At 43.7% G+C, this 21,815-nt stretch overlaps 1 protein-coding gene across 1 annotated transcript in view; it reads right to left on the bottom strand.

Moving 5' to 3' along the window:
* Positions 1–4,776: 4,776 nt before the first annotated feature.
* Positions 4,777–21,815, bottom strand: part of kcnq5a (potassium voltage-gated channel, KQT-like subfamily, member 5a) — a 385,749-nt gene continuing 368,710 nt past the window's right edge. The window contains exons 11-15 of the mRNA XM_072278222.1: positions 16,104–16,327; positions 14,197–14,302; positions 12,072–12,203; positions 6,539–6,665; positions 4,777–5,789 (exon numbers count right to left, since the gene is read on the bottom strand). Of these exons, the coding sequence (XP_072134323.1) occupies positions 4,938–5,789; positions 6,539–6,665; positions 12,072–12,203; positions 14,197–14,302; positions 16,104–16,327 (1,441 nt within the window). The 3' untranslated portion in view covers positions 4,777–4,937. The remainder of the gene's footprint in view (positions 5,790–6,538; positions 6,666–12,071; positions 12,204–14,196; positions 14,303–16,103; positions 16,328–21,815) is intronic.

Consider the following 21,815-nt stretch of genomic DNA (forward strand, 5'->3'; position numbering starts at 1 on the left):
ATAAAATGGCCACTGAGTGTACGAGGGGTGATTGATAAGTTCTTCGTGGCCTAAGGTAGAAGGAGTCAAATTTAGAAAACCTAGCACATTTATTTTTCAACATAGTCCCCTCCTACATGTACACACTTAGTCCAGCGGTCGTGGAGCATACAGATCCCTTCTTTGTAGAAGTCGGCGTCTTGGACCTCCAGAAAGTGGTCCACAGTGGGGGTGATAGATAAGTTTGTGGCCTAAGGTAGAAGGAGATGAGTTATTAACTTCAAACTTTCTGCATATTCACTCAACGAATTGAACTGCACGTGTATGTAACGAGAGCTGAATAACTCATCTCCTTCTACCTTAGGCCACAAACTTATCAATCACCCCTGCTGTGGACCATTTCTGGAGATCTAAGACACTGACTTCTACAAAGAAGGGATCTGTATGCTCCACGACCGCTAGACTAACTGTGCGTAAATGTAGGAGGGGACTATGTTGAAAAATAAATGTGCTAGGTTTTCTAAAATTGACTCCTTCTACCTTAGGCCACGAACTTATTAATCACCCCTTGTAAATCTAAGAGGTGAACTGAACATATTAAGCCTGTTAGGATAGAAGTGGCAGTGTCTGCAAAGTGTCTGAAAATCTCTATTTTTCCCTTCCAGGGTTCTTTTGAAGACCCTGATCTGGAGTTATACGCTGACTATGGTTCTTTGTGGGAATGGGACCCGCTCTTGGGGTTTCACAACTGGCCATTGTTTGGCATGCCAAGGGTTCGTCCTAAGAGCTTAGCTCGCCTTCGGAGGACCGAGTTTTCATGGCTCTGGAGATGGGGGGATCGGAGGTCGGTGTCCGAGCAGAAGACTAGAGTGTTGTGGGAGATGGAAGATCTAAGGCTGTGTGCCCAGAGACCTGAGATCTTTGGGCACAGAGCTTGGAAAAAGTGACGCAATGGACTTTTAACATCGTAAACCAATGAGTTGTTTGTTATGTCTCCCCTCTCGCTGTGAAACGGAGACATCTCTCTCTCCTTTATTAGGGAGAGAGAGAGCCCATGGTATGTTGGATGCAGGGTGAACAAGTAGTCCATGTCCTGGCAGTTACTTTGCTCACGCTTGAGTGCTCAGTGGTGGGTGCTGATGCTTTTTTTCCTTTTTTTGCTGGTGGGGGGAGGGGAGGATCGTTGCTTGCTGCCGCTAATGCACAGGAAGGAGGGGAGCTGGGGGGGGGACTTTGGGGTTCTAACATTTAACTGTCGTTCATTCTTTGGGGCATTCCTCTGTTTTTCGTGCATGGTTGGGAAGAAAATGCATTTCAGGATGTATATTGTGTACATTCCTCTGACATTAAATGTACCTTTGAAACCTTTGAAATACAGATCCATAATTCATTCAAAAAAGGTGTCATAGGTGGATAAGGTGTTAAAGAGAGTTTTTGACACATAGGCCTCCATAGATCAGAGTACTGAGCACAGAAGTTGGGATGTTATGTTAAAGTTGTATAAGATATTAGTGTAGCCAAATTTGGAGTATTGTGTGCAGTTCCAGTCGCTTACCTACAGTAAAGATATCAACAAGACTGAAAGAATACAAAGAAAATTTTCAGGGATATTGACAGGACTTGAGAGCATGAGTTATAGGGAAAGACTGAATAGCTTGGGACTTTATTCCCTGGAGTGTAGGAGAATGAGGGGAGATTTGAAAGAGGTATACAAATTTATGAGGTATATAGACATGCTGAGGTTAGGTAAGACGAGAACAGCAGGTTGTAGTTAAAGGGTGGAAGGTGAGATATTGAGGGGGAACTTCACTCAGAGGGTGGTGTGTGTGTGGAATGAGCTGTCAGCAGAAGTGGTAAATGCGGGATTAATTTCAACGTTAAAGAGAAGTTTGGATGGGAGGGAGTGAACGGCTATGGACCAGTTTGAGTTGATGGAACCAGGCAGAATAACTGTTTGACATGGACTAGTTGGGCCGAAGGGCTGTTCCTGTGCAAGCCTGGAAGTTTACAACACGAGTTTGAAAGCGGCAGGACTAAGTTAGAAAAACAGTTTAAAATAAGTATGAAATTCTGTGCTTTCATACAAGTGGATACAAGTACAGGAGGAGCACTAAGCAAAACCTTCATAAATCACCAACACACAAGAATTCAGTGGGTCAGGCAGCATCTATGGAGGGAAATGGACAGTCAATAGTTTGGATGAAGACTCTTCATCAGGATTAGGGTCGGAGGTAGAAACGGGCAGTGGGGGGAGGGAGTGTTGGGGAACAATGAAGTTAGAGGCTGTAGAAGGGAGAATTCTGAGGTGATGGGGGTCTCTATAAATGGGTCGCGATAGTGCAGGAGACAGTGGTCTAATGTTTCGCATTGGGGTCCTGATTCAGGGCTAAGTAAGAGGAGGTGTCCGATTGCTGTTGTCTGGCCTCAGCAGTGTACAGATCAGTCCATTGGTCTATGTAAATCAATGTTTAGGTCCCTGTTAGCTCTCTGTGATTATTTCTGGATACTACACTACAGAGAGGATGTCAAACCCTGGAAAAAGATCCCAGCAGATATATTAGAACGGCACCAGATATGATAGAAATTTATACGATTATTAAAGGTATAGATAGAGAAGAGAGAGCTGGTACCTTTTTCCCAGTGTCCAAATGTCTAATAGAGGGCACATGTTTAAGGTGAGAGGGTATAAGTTCAAAGGAGATTTGAGGGGAAAGTTTTATTACGTGGAGAATGGTGGGTGCCTAGAATGTGCTGGCTTGGGTTCTGGTGGAGGCATATAGAGGTGTTTAGGGGGCTCTCAGACAGGCATGTAAATGCGTAGAGATTGGTGGAATATGCTGTAAAGTTACAAGTGATTAGTTTAGTTAGGCATTTAATCGCTAATTTAATTAGTTTGTGGGCTGAAAGGACTGCCTCTGTATTGTACTGTTGGATGTGCTATATGGGACCTGGGTAAGTAATAGGGATAGTTTCCTGATCAAAGCTTATGGAGGGAAGTGTAAGAGAATAGGGTTGATTATCTAAAGTCTGTTTAACAGATTTCTGGTCAGTTTCATCTCACCATGGATAAGCCTGAGGATGGACTGAACAAAACTGTTCAAAATCCTGAAGGTTATACTGGCCAAAGGTATAACTTAAAGATAGTTGGCAAAACGTTCAGGTTGCATCAGTGGTGAGGAAGGCAAATGCAATGTTAGCATTCATTTCGAGAGGACTAGAATATAAAAGCAAGGATGTAATGTGGAGCTTTTATAAGGCATTGATCAGACTGCACTTGGAGTATTGTGAGCAGTTTTGGGCCCCTTATCTAAGAAAGGGTGTGCTGGTATTGGAGAGGGTCCAGAGGAGATTCACGAGAATGATCTGGGAATTAAAGGGTTAAAGTACGAGGTGCTTTTGATGGCTCTGGCCCTGTACTAACTGGAGTTTAGAGGACTGAAGGGGGAAAAGCCTAGATAGAGTGGATGTGGAGAGGATGCTTTCTTTAGTGGGACAGTCTAGGACATGAAGGCACAGCCTCAGAATACGAGGACCTCTCCTTGGAACAGAGGTGAGGAGGAATTTCATCAGCCAGAGGGTAGTGAATCTGTGGAATTCATTGCTGCAGATACCTGTGGATGCCAAGTCATTTGGTACATTTAAAGTAGAGGTTAATAGGCTGATTAGTAAGTGCAACAGATTATGGAGAAGGCAGGAGAATTGGGTTATTTATAATTTCTTCCTGTAACTTGTTGTATTTAAATGTATTGCACTACACTGCTGCTGCAAAACAATCTCATGGCATACTTCAGTGATATTAATTTTGGTTTTGATTCTGTCTTATGGTTTTATTCTATAAAGTAAACAATGAGCACACTAAGTTGTTAGAGATTCACTGACTGTAAAGAGGGAAGAAGTAAATTCAATTATATTTTGTGTGAGGAATTAAGATAAATAACTGAAAAAAAAATTTTCAGTCAGGGAAGGAGGTGTAGGATTGTATGGATGGCTCTTTCAAACAGACAGAAAAGGCACAATGGGCCAAATGGCCTCTTTCTGCACTGTACGATTCTAGTTTTCTACAATATGATCAATTGCTCAGCAAATTGTGCTTCAGAGCAGCATCTGGATCTACCAGCCAGGCTGCTGTTCAAACTTGATATTATATATCTAACCAGTACAAATATCAGCATCTCTTATACATACATTAAGAAAATGATATACAAAGCATTCTACAATAAGTCTTTTTTTTTTAGTGAGGCATTAATATCTTATTCTATTGGAAAAGAGGTTGTCCAAGGCAGGGTCTGCTTCAAAGGAAGCCACATTATTTAGATCATCATACAGATTACAGTGCATTCAGAGTTGAACATCACACTATCAGTGGTGCTCCATCACCATCTGCCTCCTTGGCTGTTCTGACACTTCTCTCTGCACAGAAAGGTCCTTCAAACAACCTGAACCTTAAAATAAGAAGTTCAACAAAATATTCAGCAATTATCTTTCAAAGTAATGTTGAATATTTTATAAACATTTTTCATAAAGAATGTGTCTATCTTTTGTACCTCAAATGAAGCAGAGAAACCCTTCTGATATAAACAGGGGTTTTTACCTGGATGGGATGACAGGGTATCATAAACACCACAGAAGTTTGAAGACACAACTGTACTGTAAATAAAAGTAGTCTTAATCAGTCCAGATCCCTGAACTATTCACTGGAACATCATCAAATTACCTCTATGCACATTTGTTACAAAAATAATTCCTGATTTATCAAAGAAACAAGCTGCTCCCACAATACTTTAAAACAATCTCATTTTCAATTTGGCATGCATTTATTCATGCAACTAGACCCATAAGTGCCTCTTTCATTTGTTCGCTATGTTACACTAGAAAGTTTCATGATTTGTCTCAAAGGCAAAGACAGTCCAAGAGACAATGCATATTGGAGACTTGTGGAAGGGAGGTTTCTTTTGTTCTCACTTTAGATGAATTGGAGACATGCTCAAGGACCTTACTGGGTCCTCTGCTTGTTCAATGACTCGTGACGTTCTGGGCACGCCAGGCCTCATTGGATTTGCGCTTTCAAACATTTCTGGGCTGACCTCCTCACCTCCAACCAAGAATCGCGATGCTGTCCATTTGGGGTAGTGCTCTTGACATGCTCTGGTGCTCCTGTGGTTCCTGTCCGTGAATGGCACCCTCAGTTCGTGAGTGGGCTGGATCAGATTTTGCACAGACAGGGAGTGTTCTAAAGGTTTGTCCGTCGCTGGGCAAACATTGACCAGGGATTCGTTCTCTGCACTCTGACTCCGCCGCCATGGGGTGTCCTGAGTGAAACTAAGGTCTGCCCTTTGGCCAGAGACAAGGCATGTGGTGATATTGGAATCAAACCCCTGTGAAGTGACGGGAACAATCTGGAGAGGAAGCGGCCCGCTGGTAGTCTGGAAGGATGGCAACTGTTGAGATGTCACTGTCTCCTTAGAAGGTGGGACCACTGGATTAGGCACTGCCATTGTGGGCCTGTCACCCTTGGTACTGGGAACAGCCTGCGGCTGGGTGGTCAGGCTGACGTATCCATAAGAGGGGCCACTTGGATCATCTGGTGTGAGGATGAGCTGCAGTCCCCGGGCACTGGTAGATCTTGATGTACAGTTGCTGAGTCGGGCTGAGCTGAGCCCTTCCACTGGACTTTGATAATCAGATGTTTGATCGAGCTCCAGCGAAGGCATCTGCAGGGATGCAAGAGTCAGCGCCGAGACTGACCCTTTCCGCAGACACTGTCTGTAGACGTCCAAGAGCGCATCAAGCTTTGACTCAATGGACTGTACCTGCAAAGACAAATGTTACTGGTGGTTATAAGAGGCTCTGTGCTGGCCACAGAAGATGGGATTTTTTTGTGGCCACCTATTTCAATTTAACTTCCAATTTCCATTCTGACATATCAGCCCATGGCCTTCTCTGCTGTCACAACGAGGCCACACTCAGGTTGGAGGAGCAGCACCTCATTTTCCAATTGGCTAGCCCCCAACCTGATGGAATGAACATTGATTTCTCTAACTTCCAATAATTTCTCCTCCCTTCCTCTTTCTCTCTTTTTCCATTCTCCATTCTGGTTCCCCTCTCACCCCTTACTGGTGCCTCACCTGCCTCTCACCTGGTTCCCCTCCTCCTTCTCTTTCTCCCATGATTCACTGCCTTCTCCTATCAAATTGCTTCTTCTTCAGCTCTTTACCTCTTCTACCAATAACCTCCCAGCTTCTCACATCATCTTCCCCTCCCCCACCCCATCTTCCCCTTCACCTGGTCTTACCTGTCACCTGCCAACTTGTATTCCTTCCCCTCCCCCCAGCTTCTTCCTCCTTTCCCACTCCTGATGAAGGGTCTTGGCCTGAAGCATTGACTGTTTATTCTGCCTGACTTGCTGAGTTCTTCCAGCATTTTACCTAGTCCAATCTTGACAGCCCATATGGAGTCTTCATGCATATCTATCATCCTAAGGGTCTTTCACCTTCACACAAAAACTGTTTTCATTTTGGGAGAGCCAGTGGAGTTATTTCCGAGGAATCAATATTGTTACCTGTTTCTCCACTTTTACCACACGTCCCATCATACTAAGATCAGCAGCAATGTCATTGTCCGATGGTCCTTTCTCGCGAGAACGCTTTTCTGTTGTGAACTGTCCTTTCCCAAGAATATGATCCACGCTGAATTAAATGAAACAAACAAGATTCAAAATTCAAGACAGTTTATTGTCATTCTCCGGTAGGCGAGTGTAAAGAAGAACAAACTGATTGTTTCTCCGGATCTGATGTAGCGATGGAAAACACAATTAGCAGGGAAAAAAACACAATTAAAACCCAAAAGACACAACAAATATGAATGTAAAATTAATCCTACAAAACACAATGTCCAATTAACTGTCTGAATGTGGCTGTACATACGGTACATAAGATTAGCTTATACTGTACACACAGACTTTTTGTATGTACAGGTGTCCCCCGCTTTTCGAACGTTCACTTTACGAAACCTCACTGTTACGAAAGACCTACATTAGTACCCTGTTTTTGCTTTCAGAAGGTGCTTTCACTGTTACGAAGAAAGGCAGTGTGTGATAAAAAATCAGCGTGCGAAAAAATCAGTGCGCGATGAAAGGCAGCGTGTGCCCCGAGCAGCCACTCTCCCCCGGATTCGGAACGGCATTGCTTAAACACATGCCTGTGAGCAGCCATTAGCAAGATGAGTTCTAAGGTATCAGAAAAGCCTAAAAGAGCTCGTAAGGGTGTTACACTTAGTGTAAAACTAGACATAATTAAGCGTTTCGATTGTGGTGAACGAAGCAAGGACAAAGTGAGTTTGGCTTGTGGAAGCTGACGCAGATGATGTTGAAGAGGTTTTGGCATCCCGTGACCAAGAACTGATAGATGAAGAGCTGATGCAATTGGAAGAGGAAAGGATAATAATCGAAACCGAATGCAGTAGCGAACTGAACATGAAGCAACTGCACGAGATTTTCGCTCCAATGATAAAGTACGACTTTAATTTTGAAAAGGTACGTAGGTTTAGGGGATATTTGCAGGATGGTTTGAGTCCTTACAAACAACTGTATGATAGAAAAATGCGCGAGGCTCAGCGGTCAAGCAAGCCTTCCACATCAGCCACAGCAGACGACGAACCTCGATCTTCGACATCGAGGCGGGCAGTCATAGGAGAAGATGAGCTGCCTACCCTGATCGATGATGAGATGACACCCCCGTGTCCCACCACCCCAACCCCCGGGCCCCGGACAGATACTGTACCGATTTGCGGAGAATGCAATGGTAGCCGGGAGGCACACAGCACATCTTTAAGAAAAAAGCCGAAATAAACAAGCTAATTAATTAGGTGCCGCCGACACGTAATTGTTGGCCCAGATCAGTGCCGATTTCCGATTGCATTGCCTCTGATCTGGGCCGACAATTACGTGTCGGCGGCACCTAATTAATTAGCATGTTTATTTCGGCTTGTTTCTTAAAGATGTGCTGTGTGCCTCCCGGCTACTGCTGTGTTCTTCGCGCCAATGTATCAGGTCGGCGGCCCGGAGGGTGGGGGCCACTGCACCACCCAACCTGCGACGACTCAGTCTAACGCACCATCATCAGTGTGCTCCGCAAGCTGTCTTCCTGATTCCGGTAAGTGATACTACACTGTACGTACATTATTTCTACTTTATATAGGCTGTGTATTTTTGAGTGTTATTTGGTAGATTTGGCAGCCTCATAGCTTAAAGATTACTGGAGAGCGTGTTTATGCCAACAACGGTTGCGTGCGATTTTCAGCTGACAGCGCTTGCGTGAGATTTTCGCTACGGAGGTCTGTGCAGGCAATCGTTGTAGAGAAGTATTTCTACTTTATATAGGGTGTGTATTTATCATATCATTCCTGCTTTTACTATATGTTACTGTTATTTTAGGTTTTATGTGTTATTTGTCATGATTTGGTAGGTTAATTTTGGGTCTGCGAACGCTCACAAAATTTTCTCATATAAATAAATGGTAATTGCTTCTTCGCTTTACGACATTTCGGCTTATGAACTGTTTCATAGGAACGCTCTGCCTTCGGCTGGCAGGGGAAACCTGTACGTTGTGATGTTAGGTGTACAAGCAGCTGTAAATGACTATGACAGGAAATCTTACAGTGACAAACTGGTGCTTGGCAAGAGTAACTCTTCTATATAGTAACAGGGTATATGAAAACACAGTAGGACAGTGTGCCAACGCTAGGTAGGAGGTGTGAACAAATTCTGGAAACTATAAATAAAAGATGGACTGGGCAGAATAACATTTTTGCATGGACTAGATGGGCTGAAGGGCCTGTTTCTGTCCTGTGGCACTTTATGGCTCTAAGAGTTTCTGCGGGTACTAGAAATCTTGAACAACACACACAAAACTCAGGAGGAACTCAGCAGGTCTGGCAGTGTCTATGGAGCAGAATTTTGGGAGTCAGTGTTTTGGGCTGAGATCCTTCATCAGGACTGGGAGGGAGGAGGAAGAAGCCAGAATAAGAAGATGGGGAGGGAGAGGAGCACAAGCTGGCAGGTGGCAGGTGAGACCAGGTGAGGGGGAATGTGGGGTGGGGGAGGTGGGGTAGAAAGTGAGAAGCTGGGCTGAGCCCTGATGAAGGGTCTTGGCCCGAAATGTCACGATCAGGATACTTGCATATAAACTTGGAAAAAATTTTGTCACTTTAGTTCAAAGCAGTCGAGAATTACACCTATTTAACACACAAAACGCTATAGGAACTCAGGTAGTTCCTCTCCATAGATGCTGCTTGACCTGCTGAGTTCCTCCACCGTTCTGTGCATGTTACCCTGGATTTTGAATATCTGCAGAATCTCTTGTGTTTATAACTGCACACCAAGAAAGCGTCGTATGAAATCATATCTGATGTATATACTCTGATAAGATTAAATTCATAAAGAAATGGCAGTTGTTAATTAAACTCCCAGGGTCCACCCACTGTAAGCTCTTATTTGCCCAAGTCACAGCTTCGGGAATGGTGGGGAGAGGGGGTGCAATGGTGTTTCTGAGAGACTCTACCTAAATGCACAGAGGATGTAACATTCCAAATGGACAGGTTACGTGGAAACATACAGAAATTGGTGGATGCAGCCCAGTCCACCACAGGCAAAGCCCTCCCTCCCCAGCACTGAACACATTTACAAGGAGCCCTGTCACAAGAAAACAGCATCCATCATGAAGGACCCCCATCGTCCAGGCCTTGTTGTCTTCTTGTGCTACCATTGAGAAGGAGGTACAGGAGCCTTAGGTCCCACATCACCAGATTCAGGAACAGTTATTACCCTACAACCATCAGGGTCCTCAAACAGCATGGATAACTTCACTCACCTCAACTCTGAACGGATTGCACACCCTATGGGTTCACTTTCAAGGACCCTTCGACTCATCTTTTCAGCATTATTTATTTATTTATCTGTCTATTAATTATTTGGTTTTTGTATTTGCAGTTTGTCATCTTTTACATATTGGTTGTTTACCATTCTTTGTGTGCAGTTTTTCAGAGAATCTATTGTATTTCTTTGTTCCACTATGAATGAATCTCATGGCAACATATATGTACTTTGATAATTTGTTTACTTTGAACTTTGGAAGGGGAAGAGTAGGAATTCTGTGGCACGATGATGACCCCTTATATTCTCCTGACTTTCACACAGACAAACCGTTCTTGTAATGCTTTAATGTAACATTCTGCCCTACCCCCAAACATATGTTCTCCTCTCCTAAACCCCAGGTTTTCCACAACCCACCCTATTGTCCCCGTAACACAGTAGTGCAATGTCTACAATGTCCTGTTAGAGACCCAGTGGTGTTTGAGACCCACCTTAGGAAGATTTGCAACAGACAGGTGCAGCCTAGTCCTACTCTCACTTTCAAGGATTCTTCAATTTATGTTCTCAGTATTATTTATTTTTAATTGCACAAATTGTCTTCTTTTGCACTTCGGTTGTCAGTCTTTACTTATGCATAAATTCTATATTATTTCTTAATTTTTCTGTAAATGCCAGCAAGAAAAATGAATCTCAGGATACTATATGGTAATGCATACGTACTTTGATAAATACATTAGATTAGATTAGATTATGAGGACACTCAGTCCTCATTTATTGTCATTTAGAAATGCATGCATTAAAAAATGATACAATGTTCCTCCAGAATGATATCACAAGAAACACAGGACAAACCAAGACTAAAACTGACAAAACCACATAATTATAACATATAGTTACAACAGTGCAAAGCAATACTGTAATTTGATAAAGAGCAAACCATGGGCACTGTAAAAAAATTTACTATGACTTTGACTTTGAGTTGGAGGAACTCAGCAGGCCAGGCAGCATCTATGGAGGTAAATGGACTTTCGATATTTCAGGTAGAGACCCTTCAGCAGACTGGAAAGAAAGCGGTGGAGCAACTGATAGGTGGATCCAGCTGTGGGGGGGGGGTGGGTGGTGATTGGCAGGTTATGTGTTGGGGGGAAGAGAATGATGTCAGAAGCTGGAGGTCAAAGGTAGAAATGACAGTTGAAGAAGATGGAGCGAAGGAGGATGAGAGGTGACTTGAGAGAGTTGTACAAGGTGATAAGAGATGTAGACTGAGTGGACAGCCAGAGACTTTTTCCTAGGACAGAAATGGCTAATACAAGGTGATTGGAGGAATGTCTGGGGGAGGGATGTCAGAGCTAAGTTTTTTTTACACCGAGTAGTCATGCATGGAACTCACTGTTAGGGGTAACGGTACAGTTAGATACATTTGAGATATTTTGAGACTCTTAGGTAGGGACATGGATGACAGAAAATGGAGGACAATGGGGGAGGAAAGCGTTAGATTGATCTTAGAACAGGTTAAAGGGTTAGCACAACATTGTAGGCCAAAGGCCCTGTACTCTGCTGTGCTGTTCTATGTTTCATCAGATACACTTAAAGCAGAGGTTGATAGCTTCTTGATTAGTAAATTTGTTAAAGGTTATGGGGAGAAGACAGAAGAAAGTGCTTGAGGATGATCATAAATCAGCCATGATAGAATAATGGAGCAGACTTGATGGACCAAATGGCCCAATTCTGCTATGTCTTAAGAAGCTGGGAGGTGATAGGCGGAAAAGGTAAAGGGCTGGAGAAGAAGGAATCTGATAGGAAAGAAGAACAGACAGTGGGAGAAAGGGAAGGATAAGAGGTTTTAATGTTTTGATTCTGTTTGCAGACGGGGGATAGGTGTTGGCCTGGACTCTAGCCTAATGCCTTGTCCAGATGGATCCATGGGACCTTTAATGGATGTTCCTTTCCGTTCACTGATGCTGGCTGAACTGCCGAGTTCCTGCAGCAGTTTGTGAGTGTGTTAACCTTTAATGGACACCTGAGGGAGGGGTGGGAGGGGCAGGACAGACTCCAGTTTAATAATGCAAATGGCAAACAAGATCTCTGATGGTGCATTAGTAGTGCAGTGGGAGTGTCAACCCAAAATTTAACGAGTATTCACACTCTTCCAAGAGTCCTAAAAATGAACCAGTAGCTGTCAACTAAATCTGGATTAGGTGGAGTTTTTGGAAGGCACGCTCACCGTGACTGCAGACTTTTGATCCTACCGAGCATGTCCAAATGTCCAGACGAATATTGCTCAATCACATCTTTCACGTCGTACGGTCGCAGAGTCTCTTTGAACTTTCTCTTTGCAACATGGAACTTCATAAACCTGCAAAACGCCCAGATAATTGAGTCAGTCAACAAACACAGAATGCTGGAGCAACTCCGTAGGTCAGGCAACAACTATGGAGATGAATAAAAAGTCGATGTTTTGGGCTAAACCTTTATCAGGACTGGAAAGGAAGGGGGGAAGATGCCAGAATAAGAAGGTGTGGGGGGGAGGCAGGAGAAGGAGTACAAGCTAGAAGGTGATAGGTGAAGCCAGGTGGGTGGGGGAGAGAGTTGAAGTAAGAAGCTAGGAGGTGATAGGTGGAAAAGGTAAAGTGCTGAAGAAGGAATCTGATAGGAGAGTAGAGTGGACCATGAGAGAAAGGGAAGGATAAGAGGAACTAGAGGGAGAAGATCAGCAGGTGAGGAGAAGGGAATGGGTGAACGGGGAGCCAGAATGAGGAATGAAACAAAGAGAGGGGTGAGGGGAGAAATTGCTGGTAGTTAGAGAAATTGATGCTCATGCCATCAGGTTGAAGGCAGAATATGAGGTGTTGCTCCTCTGAAATGAGTCAGTTATCAGTATTCTGACTAGGTTTGTCATTTGAGTGTAACTGTTCATCAGTTCCCCTAGCATCCTTCGGCATATAGTGAATAGTCATCGTAATTCGTTACAGAGTCTGTGATTGGGTTTCAATTCTCACTGGTCTGGAAGGAGTTTGTACATTCTCCCCATTACCGCATAGGTTTCCTCCAGGTGCTCTGGTTTTCTCCCACATTCCAAAGAGGTACAGATTAGTTAGTCATGGGCATGCTATTTTGATGCCAGAAACATGGCGACACTTGTAGGTTGTTCCCAGTACATGTTCGGACTGTGCTGGCCATTGGCACAAACAACGCATTTCACTGTGTGTTTTGATGTACATGCGACAAATAAAGCTAATCTTTAATCTTTAATCTACCCTTGGATCACATCATAAGCAGTTATCTGGATTTAGGGTCTAATTGACTAGGTTCATCGAATTCTTCATTTTAACCAATGACTGAATTAAGCAGAGAAAAACTCAATGAATCTCAATGGATGGAAATGCAATTGGAAAAAGTCTGGAAAAGGATAAAAGAACAGAAAGGTACCAGTTGATCAAGCTCACAGTCTGTTGAATTCATCTGCTAGCATGTGATCCAATTGAGAGTTTACCAATCACATGCGTCCATCCCCATCCATCAGCCAACAATAGGTAATTTCTTCCTTCCTTCCTTCTTTTCTTCCTTTCTTCCTTTTTCCTTTCTTTCTATTTATTTGTTTGTTTATCTGTTAATTTACGTACCTAATTGTTTTGTTTGTTTATCTATCTACCTATAACATAGTAACTTTAATGTCTTGCATTGTACTGCTATCACAAAATGACAAATTTGATGACAATTGTCAGTGATAATAAACCTGGCTCTGATTTGGACTCTTTGATTCTCAGCATCTTTCTGACATTTCCCTTTCTTAACTATCCATGTATCACTAGTGAACCCAAGTGCATTACACTCAGCACATTCAACCAATTCATTAAAACAGAATAGAAATGGCTGATGCTCTACCTCTGATTACCGTTCATTTTAGTTCACCAACCTACAGAAGGTCACCCTATCCCCAGCCATGAACTAACTGCTAGGGGAACTCAGTGGGTCAGGCAGCATCTGTGGAGGGAAACAGACAAGTTGGTGTTTTGGGTCGAGACCCTTTGCTGGATTAAAAGATAGAGGGGAGGTGACTAGTATGAAGATGTTGGGGGTGAGGTTGGGTAAGAACTGGTAGGAGATGGGTGGAATTAGATGAGAAGGGTTGATATGCAGATTTAGGAAGGAAGGGTAGAAAAGATTGGAGGTGATAGGTGGAGGCAACAAATGTCTGGGGGTTTTGGAATCTGATTGGGTGGAGGCAACAATGATGGAATCTGATTGGAAAGGAAGGTGAAGCACTGGAACCTAAAAAAGAGAGGTGGGGTAGGCAGATGGAAGCAAGAGGGGAACAATGACCAAATCAATCTCCCATGAGACTGTACCTAATGGCTCTAATCACAGTTTTGAACACGGGTGTAAGCTCCTCAACAAAGAGCTCCGGGTGAACTGCCCTCTCATCAAAGCCTTCATCTGGAGACATGATAGCATCTGTGGAAGAAATGAACAAAATGGTTATTTCCCACTGCACAATTCTGCATTAACCAGAAGAATGAACTTTGCTTGTTAGAAATACTTGATTTCTCCTACATGCTAAACTCAACACTCAAGGGATAATCCATTCTCTGAGAAGTTCAGAGTTCAACACAACACAACACAACACAAGGTCCTCAGAGGATATTCAGAAACCATCAAGCATGATGGTTTCTATAGAGCACTATGTCACTGCGACATCCTCCCAGCAGAAACGTCAAGTACTCGGGCCTGGTGTGGAAATATGTAGAATGGGAAAGCCTACAAAAAGTGGTGGATATAGCCCAGTCCATCACAGTAAAAGCCCACCCCAGCACTGAGCACATCCATAAGCAGCACTGCCACAAGAAAGCGGTATCCATCATCAAGGACCTCCGCTATCCAGGTCATGGACTCTTCTCAATACTGCTATCAGGAGCCTTTAGGTTCAGGAACATCTATTACCTTTCACCCATCAGCCTCCTGAACCATGGTGGGTAACTTCACTCACCTCAACATTGACAGATTCCACAACCTATGGACTCTCTTTCAAGGATCCTACAACTCATCTTTTCAGCATTATTTATTTAGTCATCTATCTATTTTTTTAATTTGCAGTTTGCATATTGTTTTTGTCAGTATTTATGTGTAGTTTTTCATTAATTCTATTGTATTTCTTTGCTTCACTATCAATGCCTGCAAGAAAATGAATTTCAAGGTAACGCAAGGTGACATATAAGTCCTTTGATAATAAATTTAGTTTGCATGTTGAACTTTCGAAGGGGAAGAGTAGTAAATCTGAAAGGAATACAATCCCTTTCAAACCCCTTACTTTCACACAGACAATTCTTTCTTGCAATGTTTTAATGTAATGTTCTGCTCTACCCCCAAACATCTGTCCTCCACTCCTACCCCCAGTTTTTCCACAATCCACTCCATTGTCCCCGTAACACAGTAGTCCAATGTCTACGATGTCCTGTTAGTGACTAGTGGTGTTTGAGACCCAATTTAGGAAGATTTGCAAGAGACAAGCTCAGCTTTTTCCACTCTCACTGTCCAGTCTCTCCCTTCTGGTCAAGGTGTCTCTCCCAGTGTCCCTGAAGGTTTCCCCCAAGGGTCTTCACTACTGTTGCAGAATGTCCATCCCCATGGCCCAGAAGATCTTGAACAACACACACGAAATGTTGGAGGAACTCAGCAGGTCAGGCAGCATCTATGGAAAGGAATAAACAGTCCTTTACCTGAAATATTGACTGTTTATTCCCCTCCATAGATGCTTCCTTAACTGCTGAATTCCTCCAGCATTTTGTGTGTGTTTTGCTATGGATTTCCAACATCTGCAGAATCACTTGTGTCCAGAAGATCTCTCCCTCTTTGCACTACTTATTTAATTTTTAAAATCTACTCTTTTTCATAATTTATAGTAATTTTTTAAATCTATTGCACTGTACTGCTGCTGCAAAACAACAAATTTCAGGACATATATCAGCGATAATAAAGCTGATTCTAATTCTGATTCTCTAGTGACCCCCAAAGTTCCCGATCATCTCTTCCATTGCCTCAGATGGCCGTTACCTATGACCTGTGACATTTCTCCCACCACTCTCAAGATCTGTCTCCCAGTACCCCGGAATATCTTTCCTGATGGCTAGGGATTGTTTCTACTCTACTGGAGTGCCCCACAACCTGATCTGGCTCCAATCTCCTCATTTCCCCTCCCCGTGGCAACTCTCCCATCCCCCCAGAGTGTCCCCACGGAATGCCGCCGTCACTCTCTCACCGGATGAGGTGCCCCGTGCCTGACTGGTCTTACATCGAAGTGAAGGTCGCAGTCGAGTCCGGTCATTGAAGCTCCAGCTCTTCTGCATCTTGCTGGGGCTGGTCTCCGCGGTGGGTTCGTTGCTAGGTGATGGGCGGTCGGCGCCGAGCGAGGCTTGTCTGCCCTTCACTCCCTGACCCCTGGGGCTGGCCATTCGTACCCGATCCTTAAAACTTAATTTGTAGCTATGCGGTGAAAGACAGGAAAGGTATGGAATATTATTCCTGTAATGAAGTGTCAACACATCAATTTTGTCTTTATCTGTCCATCATGGGTACTAGTCTCCCCTCCATCGAGGACAAATTCTGAAGGCGATGCCTCAGAAAGGTGGCACCCACACCACCCAGGACATGCCCTCTTTTCATTGCTACCATCTCAGAGGATGTCTGAAAACTTGTACTCAATATTTTAGGAACAGCTTCTTACCCTCCACCACCAGATTTATGAATGGGTTATGAATCCATGAATATTACCTCACTATTTTTGCTCCCTTTTTGTGCTAATTACCTATATATATTATTGTAATTTATACTTTATTAGTTTATGTATTGGACAGTACTGTTGCCACAAAACAACTAATTCAACAAATTGCACATTTGTTAGTGACAATAAATCAGATTCTGATTCTGATTTTGATTCTGACTCTCGGTCTCTCTCCGCAGGCTGCTTGACTCTAAATGCTTTGCAGAATAGAAGGAGATTTCCCCTTTTGCTGGAAGCATAGAGAAATGGAAAGATTTGAGAGGAAAGAGTGAGTTAACAGAGGGTCTGAAACAGAGATGTGAATAGTGGCTGGAATGATGTACTGGGGCTTGATAAAGTACGAAGTTCAAAGTAAATTTATTCTGGAAGTACACACACACACACACACACACATATATATATATCTACAACCCCAAGACTTGTTTTCTTCCATATAGTAAATCCAAGAAACACAATAGAATCAATAAAAAAACACACCCCAATAGGACAGGCAAACAATCAACGTGCAAAAAACAACCAAGTGCAAATGCATAGAGAAAAAAATAAGATAATAATAAATAAATGTGCAATAAATATTAAGAACATTAGATGAATAGTCCTTCAGTGATGGGACGAATGAAGTTGAGCGAAGTTATCCCCTCTGTTCAATAGCCTGATAGTTGAGGGGTAATAACTTCATGAACCCAGTGGTTTGGATCCTGAGGCTTCTGTACATTGTTCCTGATGGCAGCAGTGAGATGAGACCATGAGATCATGTCCTGGGGGTAGAGGTCCCTGATGATGGACGCTGCTCTCCTGTGACCGCACTCCATGTAAATATGTTCAATGGTGGGGAGAGTTTTACCTGTGATGGACTGGGCCGTATTCACTACTTTTTGTAGGATTTTCTTTGAAGGACATTGATGTTTTCATACCAGGCCATGATGCAACCAGTCAATATACTCTCCACCACATATTTATGAAAGTTGTCAAAGTTTCAGATTTAATGCCAAGTCTTCGCAAACTTCTAAGGAAGTAGAGGTGCTGCTGTGTTTTCTTCATAACTCCACTTTCATGCTGGTCCCAGGACAGATCCTCTGAAAAGATAACACTGAGGAAATTACAACTGCTGACCCTCTCCACCTCTGATCCCCTGATGACGTCTGGCTCATGGACCTCTGGTTTCCTCCTCCTGAAGTCAATAATCAGCTGCTTGGTCTTGCTGACATTGACTGAGAGGCTATTGTTGAGGTACAACTCAGCCAGATTTTCAAACTCTCTCCTATATGCTGATTTGTTAGCACCTTTGATTTGGCCAACAACAGAGGTTTCATCAGCAAATTTAAATATTGCATTGGAGCTGTGTTTAGCCTTACAGCCATAAGTATAAAGCGAGTAGAGCAGGGGCTAAGCACACAGTGTCATGGTGCACCTGTGCTGATGGAGAAGGAGATTGTGGAGGAGATGTTGTTGCCAATCCGAACAGACTGGGGTCTGCAGGTGATGAAATTGAGGATCCAATTGTACAAGGAGGTATTGAGGCCAAGATCGTGAAGCTTATTGATTGGTTTTGAGGGGATGATGGTTTTGTAGTCGATAAAGAGCTTCCTGATGTATGCATTTTTGCTGTCTAGATGTTCCAGGGTTGAATGAAGAGCCAGTGAAACAGCATCTGCTCTGGACCTATGTCCCAGTGGGCAAATTGGAGTGGATCCAAGTTGCTTCTCAGTTAGGAGTTGATATGTTTCATCACCAACTTCTCAAGGCATTTTATCATAGTGGATGTAAGTGCTACTGGACAATAGTCATTGAGGCAGGTTACCACGTTCTTAGGCACTGGTATAATTGAAGCCTGCTTGAAGCAAGTGGGTATCTCAGACTGCCAAAGCCAGCAGTTAAAAATATTGGTGAATACTTCAGCCAGTTGCTAAGTACAGGTCTTTAGTACTCGGCCTGGTACCACACCTGTGTTGGATGCTTTCCATAGGTTCATCCTCTTGAAGGATGTTCTTATGTCAGCCTCAGAGATGGAACTCACAGGGTCTTTGGGGGCTGTGGGAGTTCATGAAGTTTCTTCCATGTTTAGATGGTCAAAGTGAGCATAGAAGGCATTGAGTTTCCCTGGAAGTGTTGTGTTCGTCCATCGTTGATATTGATGAGGACCTCGACACCATTATGATGGCGTCGAGACTAGCGCGTGATTTGGATTTAAGTGAGGGAGAGTTGCGCAGCGTCAGCCTCACTCTCTCTTCCCAATTCCCATCTGGATCCAGTGGCAAGACAGAGTCTAGACGGCTGGAGATGGGACTAGGTGCAGTGGATGACCCGGACGTCTTCTGTGTCTTGTCCTGCTCTACACCTTCCACGATGCTTGCAGAGACCGCCTTCTTGACTGTTCGACCTTCCATTGGTCTCGTCCGCTCAATCTGCCGGAGTATGTCTTCACATGCTGGGATAGACAACTCCCTGTCTCACCGAGGGTTTCAGACCCCTCGGCTACCCTCACCTTGTTTAGCCGGCTTGTCGAAGCTGTTGCCTGGGGTGTGGCCGCTGTCGCATGCAAACAGCTACAGGGAGCCACAGGTGAGAGCTGAGTGCCAGGTGGGGAGCAAAGGTGGACTAACCACCTTAAAAAGGACGCAACATATTCCCCCACCAGAGGTGCTACCCCTCCCTGACACCCAATACACCACTTCTCTGGGAGTGAAGCCTTGCTGTCACCTACGTTTCGTGGTTTTACTTTGCAAGAGGTAATAGCATTCAAGACCTGCTCCAGCTGTCCAGCATCCTTCAGTGATTCAAGTTTGGTTCAGAATTGCCATCTCACACGTGAGATGGCTTTCTGGAGATCGCACCTGACCTCTTGTATCTTACTAGGTTGCCAGAACTGAATGCCACAGATCTGGCCCTCAGCAGATAGTGGATCTCATGGTTCATCCAGGGCTTCTTGATAAGGAAGACTGAATGATCTGTGGGGACACACTCATCTTCAACTGTTTTATAAAGTCTGTGACAACCATCATGTATTCATTCAGAACCACAAATGATATATGGCATTCATCAGACTCTACTTGGAATATGGTGAGCAGTTTTTTGCCTCTTATCTAAGAAAAGATGAGCTGGCATTGGAGAGGATCCAGGGATGGTTCACAAGAATGATCCTAGGAATGAAAGAGCTTTTAATACTCTGTGCTTGTACTCCTTGGAGCTTAGAAGAATGAAGAAGGATATCATTGAAACCTATTGAATATTGAAAGGCCTAGAAAGAGTGGATGTGGATGTGGAGAGGATGTTTCCTATAGTGAAGGAGTCTAGGATCAGAGGGCACGGCCTCAGAATAGAAGGATGTCCTTTTTGAACAGAGGTGAAGAGGAGTTTCTTTAAGTGGAAGGTGGTGAATCTGTGAAATTCATTGCCACAGTCAGTTGTGTAAGCCAAGGAGTCGGCTATGTTTAAGGCAGAGGTTGATAGGTTCTTGATCAGTAAAGGCATCAAGTATGAGGGGAAGGCAGCAGAATGTCACAAACATTGGGGGAGGACCCCACTATTTGTGATATTCTCCTGCCTTCCCCACTCCTCTCTGCTTTTTCTTATCCTCTGTAGGGTCTTGCGGTCTGATGCCTTGCAACTTCCGTACCAACGCAATGCTGCAGCCAGCGAGGACACTGCTCCTGTGGAGGTGGGGAGCCTTGCAACACTTCACAATGAGGGGTCATACGCAAAGCTGTGGAGATGCTGCATTCGATGCTTCCAGACAGTCACATTGTTATAAAAGCTTGCAAGATCCTTATTATTTTTTTATTATGCCATGGTAACTGGCCATTCGATCTCGTGCCACTCAATTACACCTATGTGGCCAGTTAATCTACTAATTAACCTAAGGGGTGGGCAGCATGGTTGCATGGTGGTTAACATAATGCTTTACAGTAACAGTGTAAGATTGGGATTCAATTCCCACTGCTCTCTGTAAGGAGTCTGTACATTCTACCCGTGACCATGTGGGTTTCCCCTAGGTGTTCTGGTTTCCTCCCACATTGCAAAGACATACCAATTAGAGTTAGAAGGTGGTGAAGCCGGAAGCACGGTGATGCTTGTGGTTGGTCGTTGATGCAGAAATGAGGCATTTTTCTGTGCGTATATTTTGATGCTTTGAAGCTGTGCACGATGAATTGTATTTTATTAACTCTTCTGCAGCGATATTTTATGTTATGTGCTCTGTGTGATGTATGTTTTGTCCGGAGGTATGTTGTTTTGTTTTTTGTTTGATTGTATCTATGTACAGTCTGATGGCAATAAACTTGATCTTCAACTCGAACTTCAGTCTGAATAGGCTGCATTATTCCTTGGGAATGGCTGGTAGAAACCTTCATTATCTGCATTGTAGAGCTCAGTAGATCACTATTAGCAGACAGTGTGGATGTCACTTGCTGGGGATATAACTATGGGGGTGGGGCTTTGATCAAATCACAGCCACTCCTCAACAACTGCTGTTGCTTAACACTGTACCCTGAGTCCCCTCGGACATTGGTGTTCAAATACATCAAGGATATTCAGACTAAGTTTGTACACTCTGAATATGTTTGTTCATAAGAACATTAGACCATAAGACATACGATAGGAGCAGAATTAGGTCATTTGGCCCATCAAGTCTGCTGCTGTGCCATTCCACCATGGCTGAATTATTCACCTTCTCAATCCCATTTTCCTGCTTTCCTCCTGTAACCTTTGATGCCCTTACTAATCAAGAATCCATCAACCTTCGCTTTAAGTATACCCAATGACGTGCCCTGCAAAGCCCTCTGTGGCAATAAATTCCACTGATTCACCACTTATTGTTGATCCTTTTCATCGTACAAATGAAAGGAAGTTCTGATGCAGGGTTTTGACCAAAAATGTCAATAATTCCTTCCCCCGCAAATGTTGCTCGATCCACTGAATTATCCGAGTAAGTTGTTCAGTACAACATTTCATCCTTGCTCTCATCCCTGCCCACCCCCTCACCCCAAAGATCCCCATCTAAGCTTGGTCCATACCACTCTAAACCTTTCCTATCCATGTACCTTCAGAATGTTGCTAATGTATCGGCCTCAACCACTCCCTCTGGCATCTCATTTCATATACTGATGACCCTCTGAGAGGAAAATTTGCTCATCAGTTTCCTTTTAAATCTTCCCCCCTCACCTTAAACCTATGTTCTCTAGTTCTTGACTC

This window comes from Mobula birostris, chromosome 2, assembly GCF_030028105.1.
Source record: "Mobula birostris isolate sMobBir1 chromosome 2, sMobBir1.hap1, whole genome shotgun sequence".
Classification (NCBI taxonomy): Eukaryota; Metazoa; Chordata; class Chondrichthyes; order Myliobatiformes; family Myliobatidae; genus Mobula; species Mobula birostris.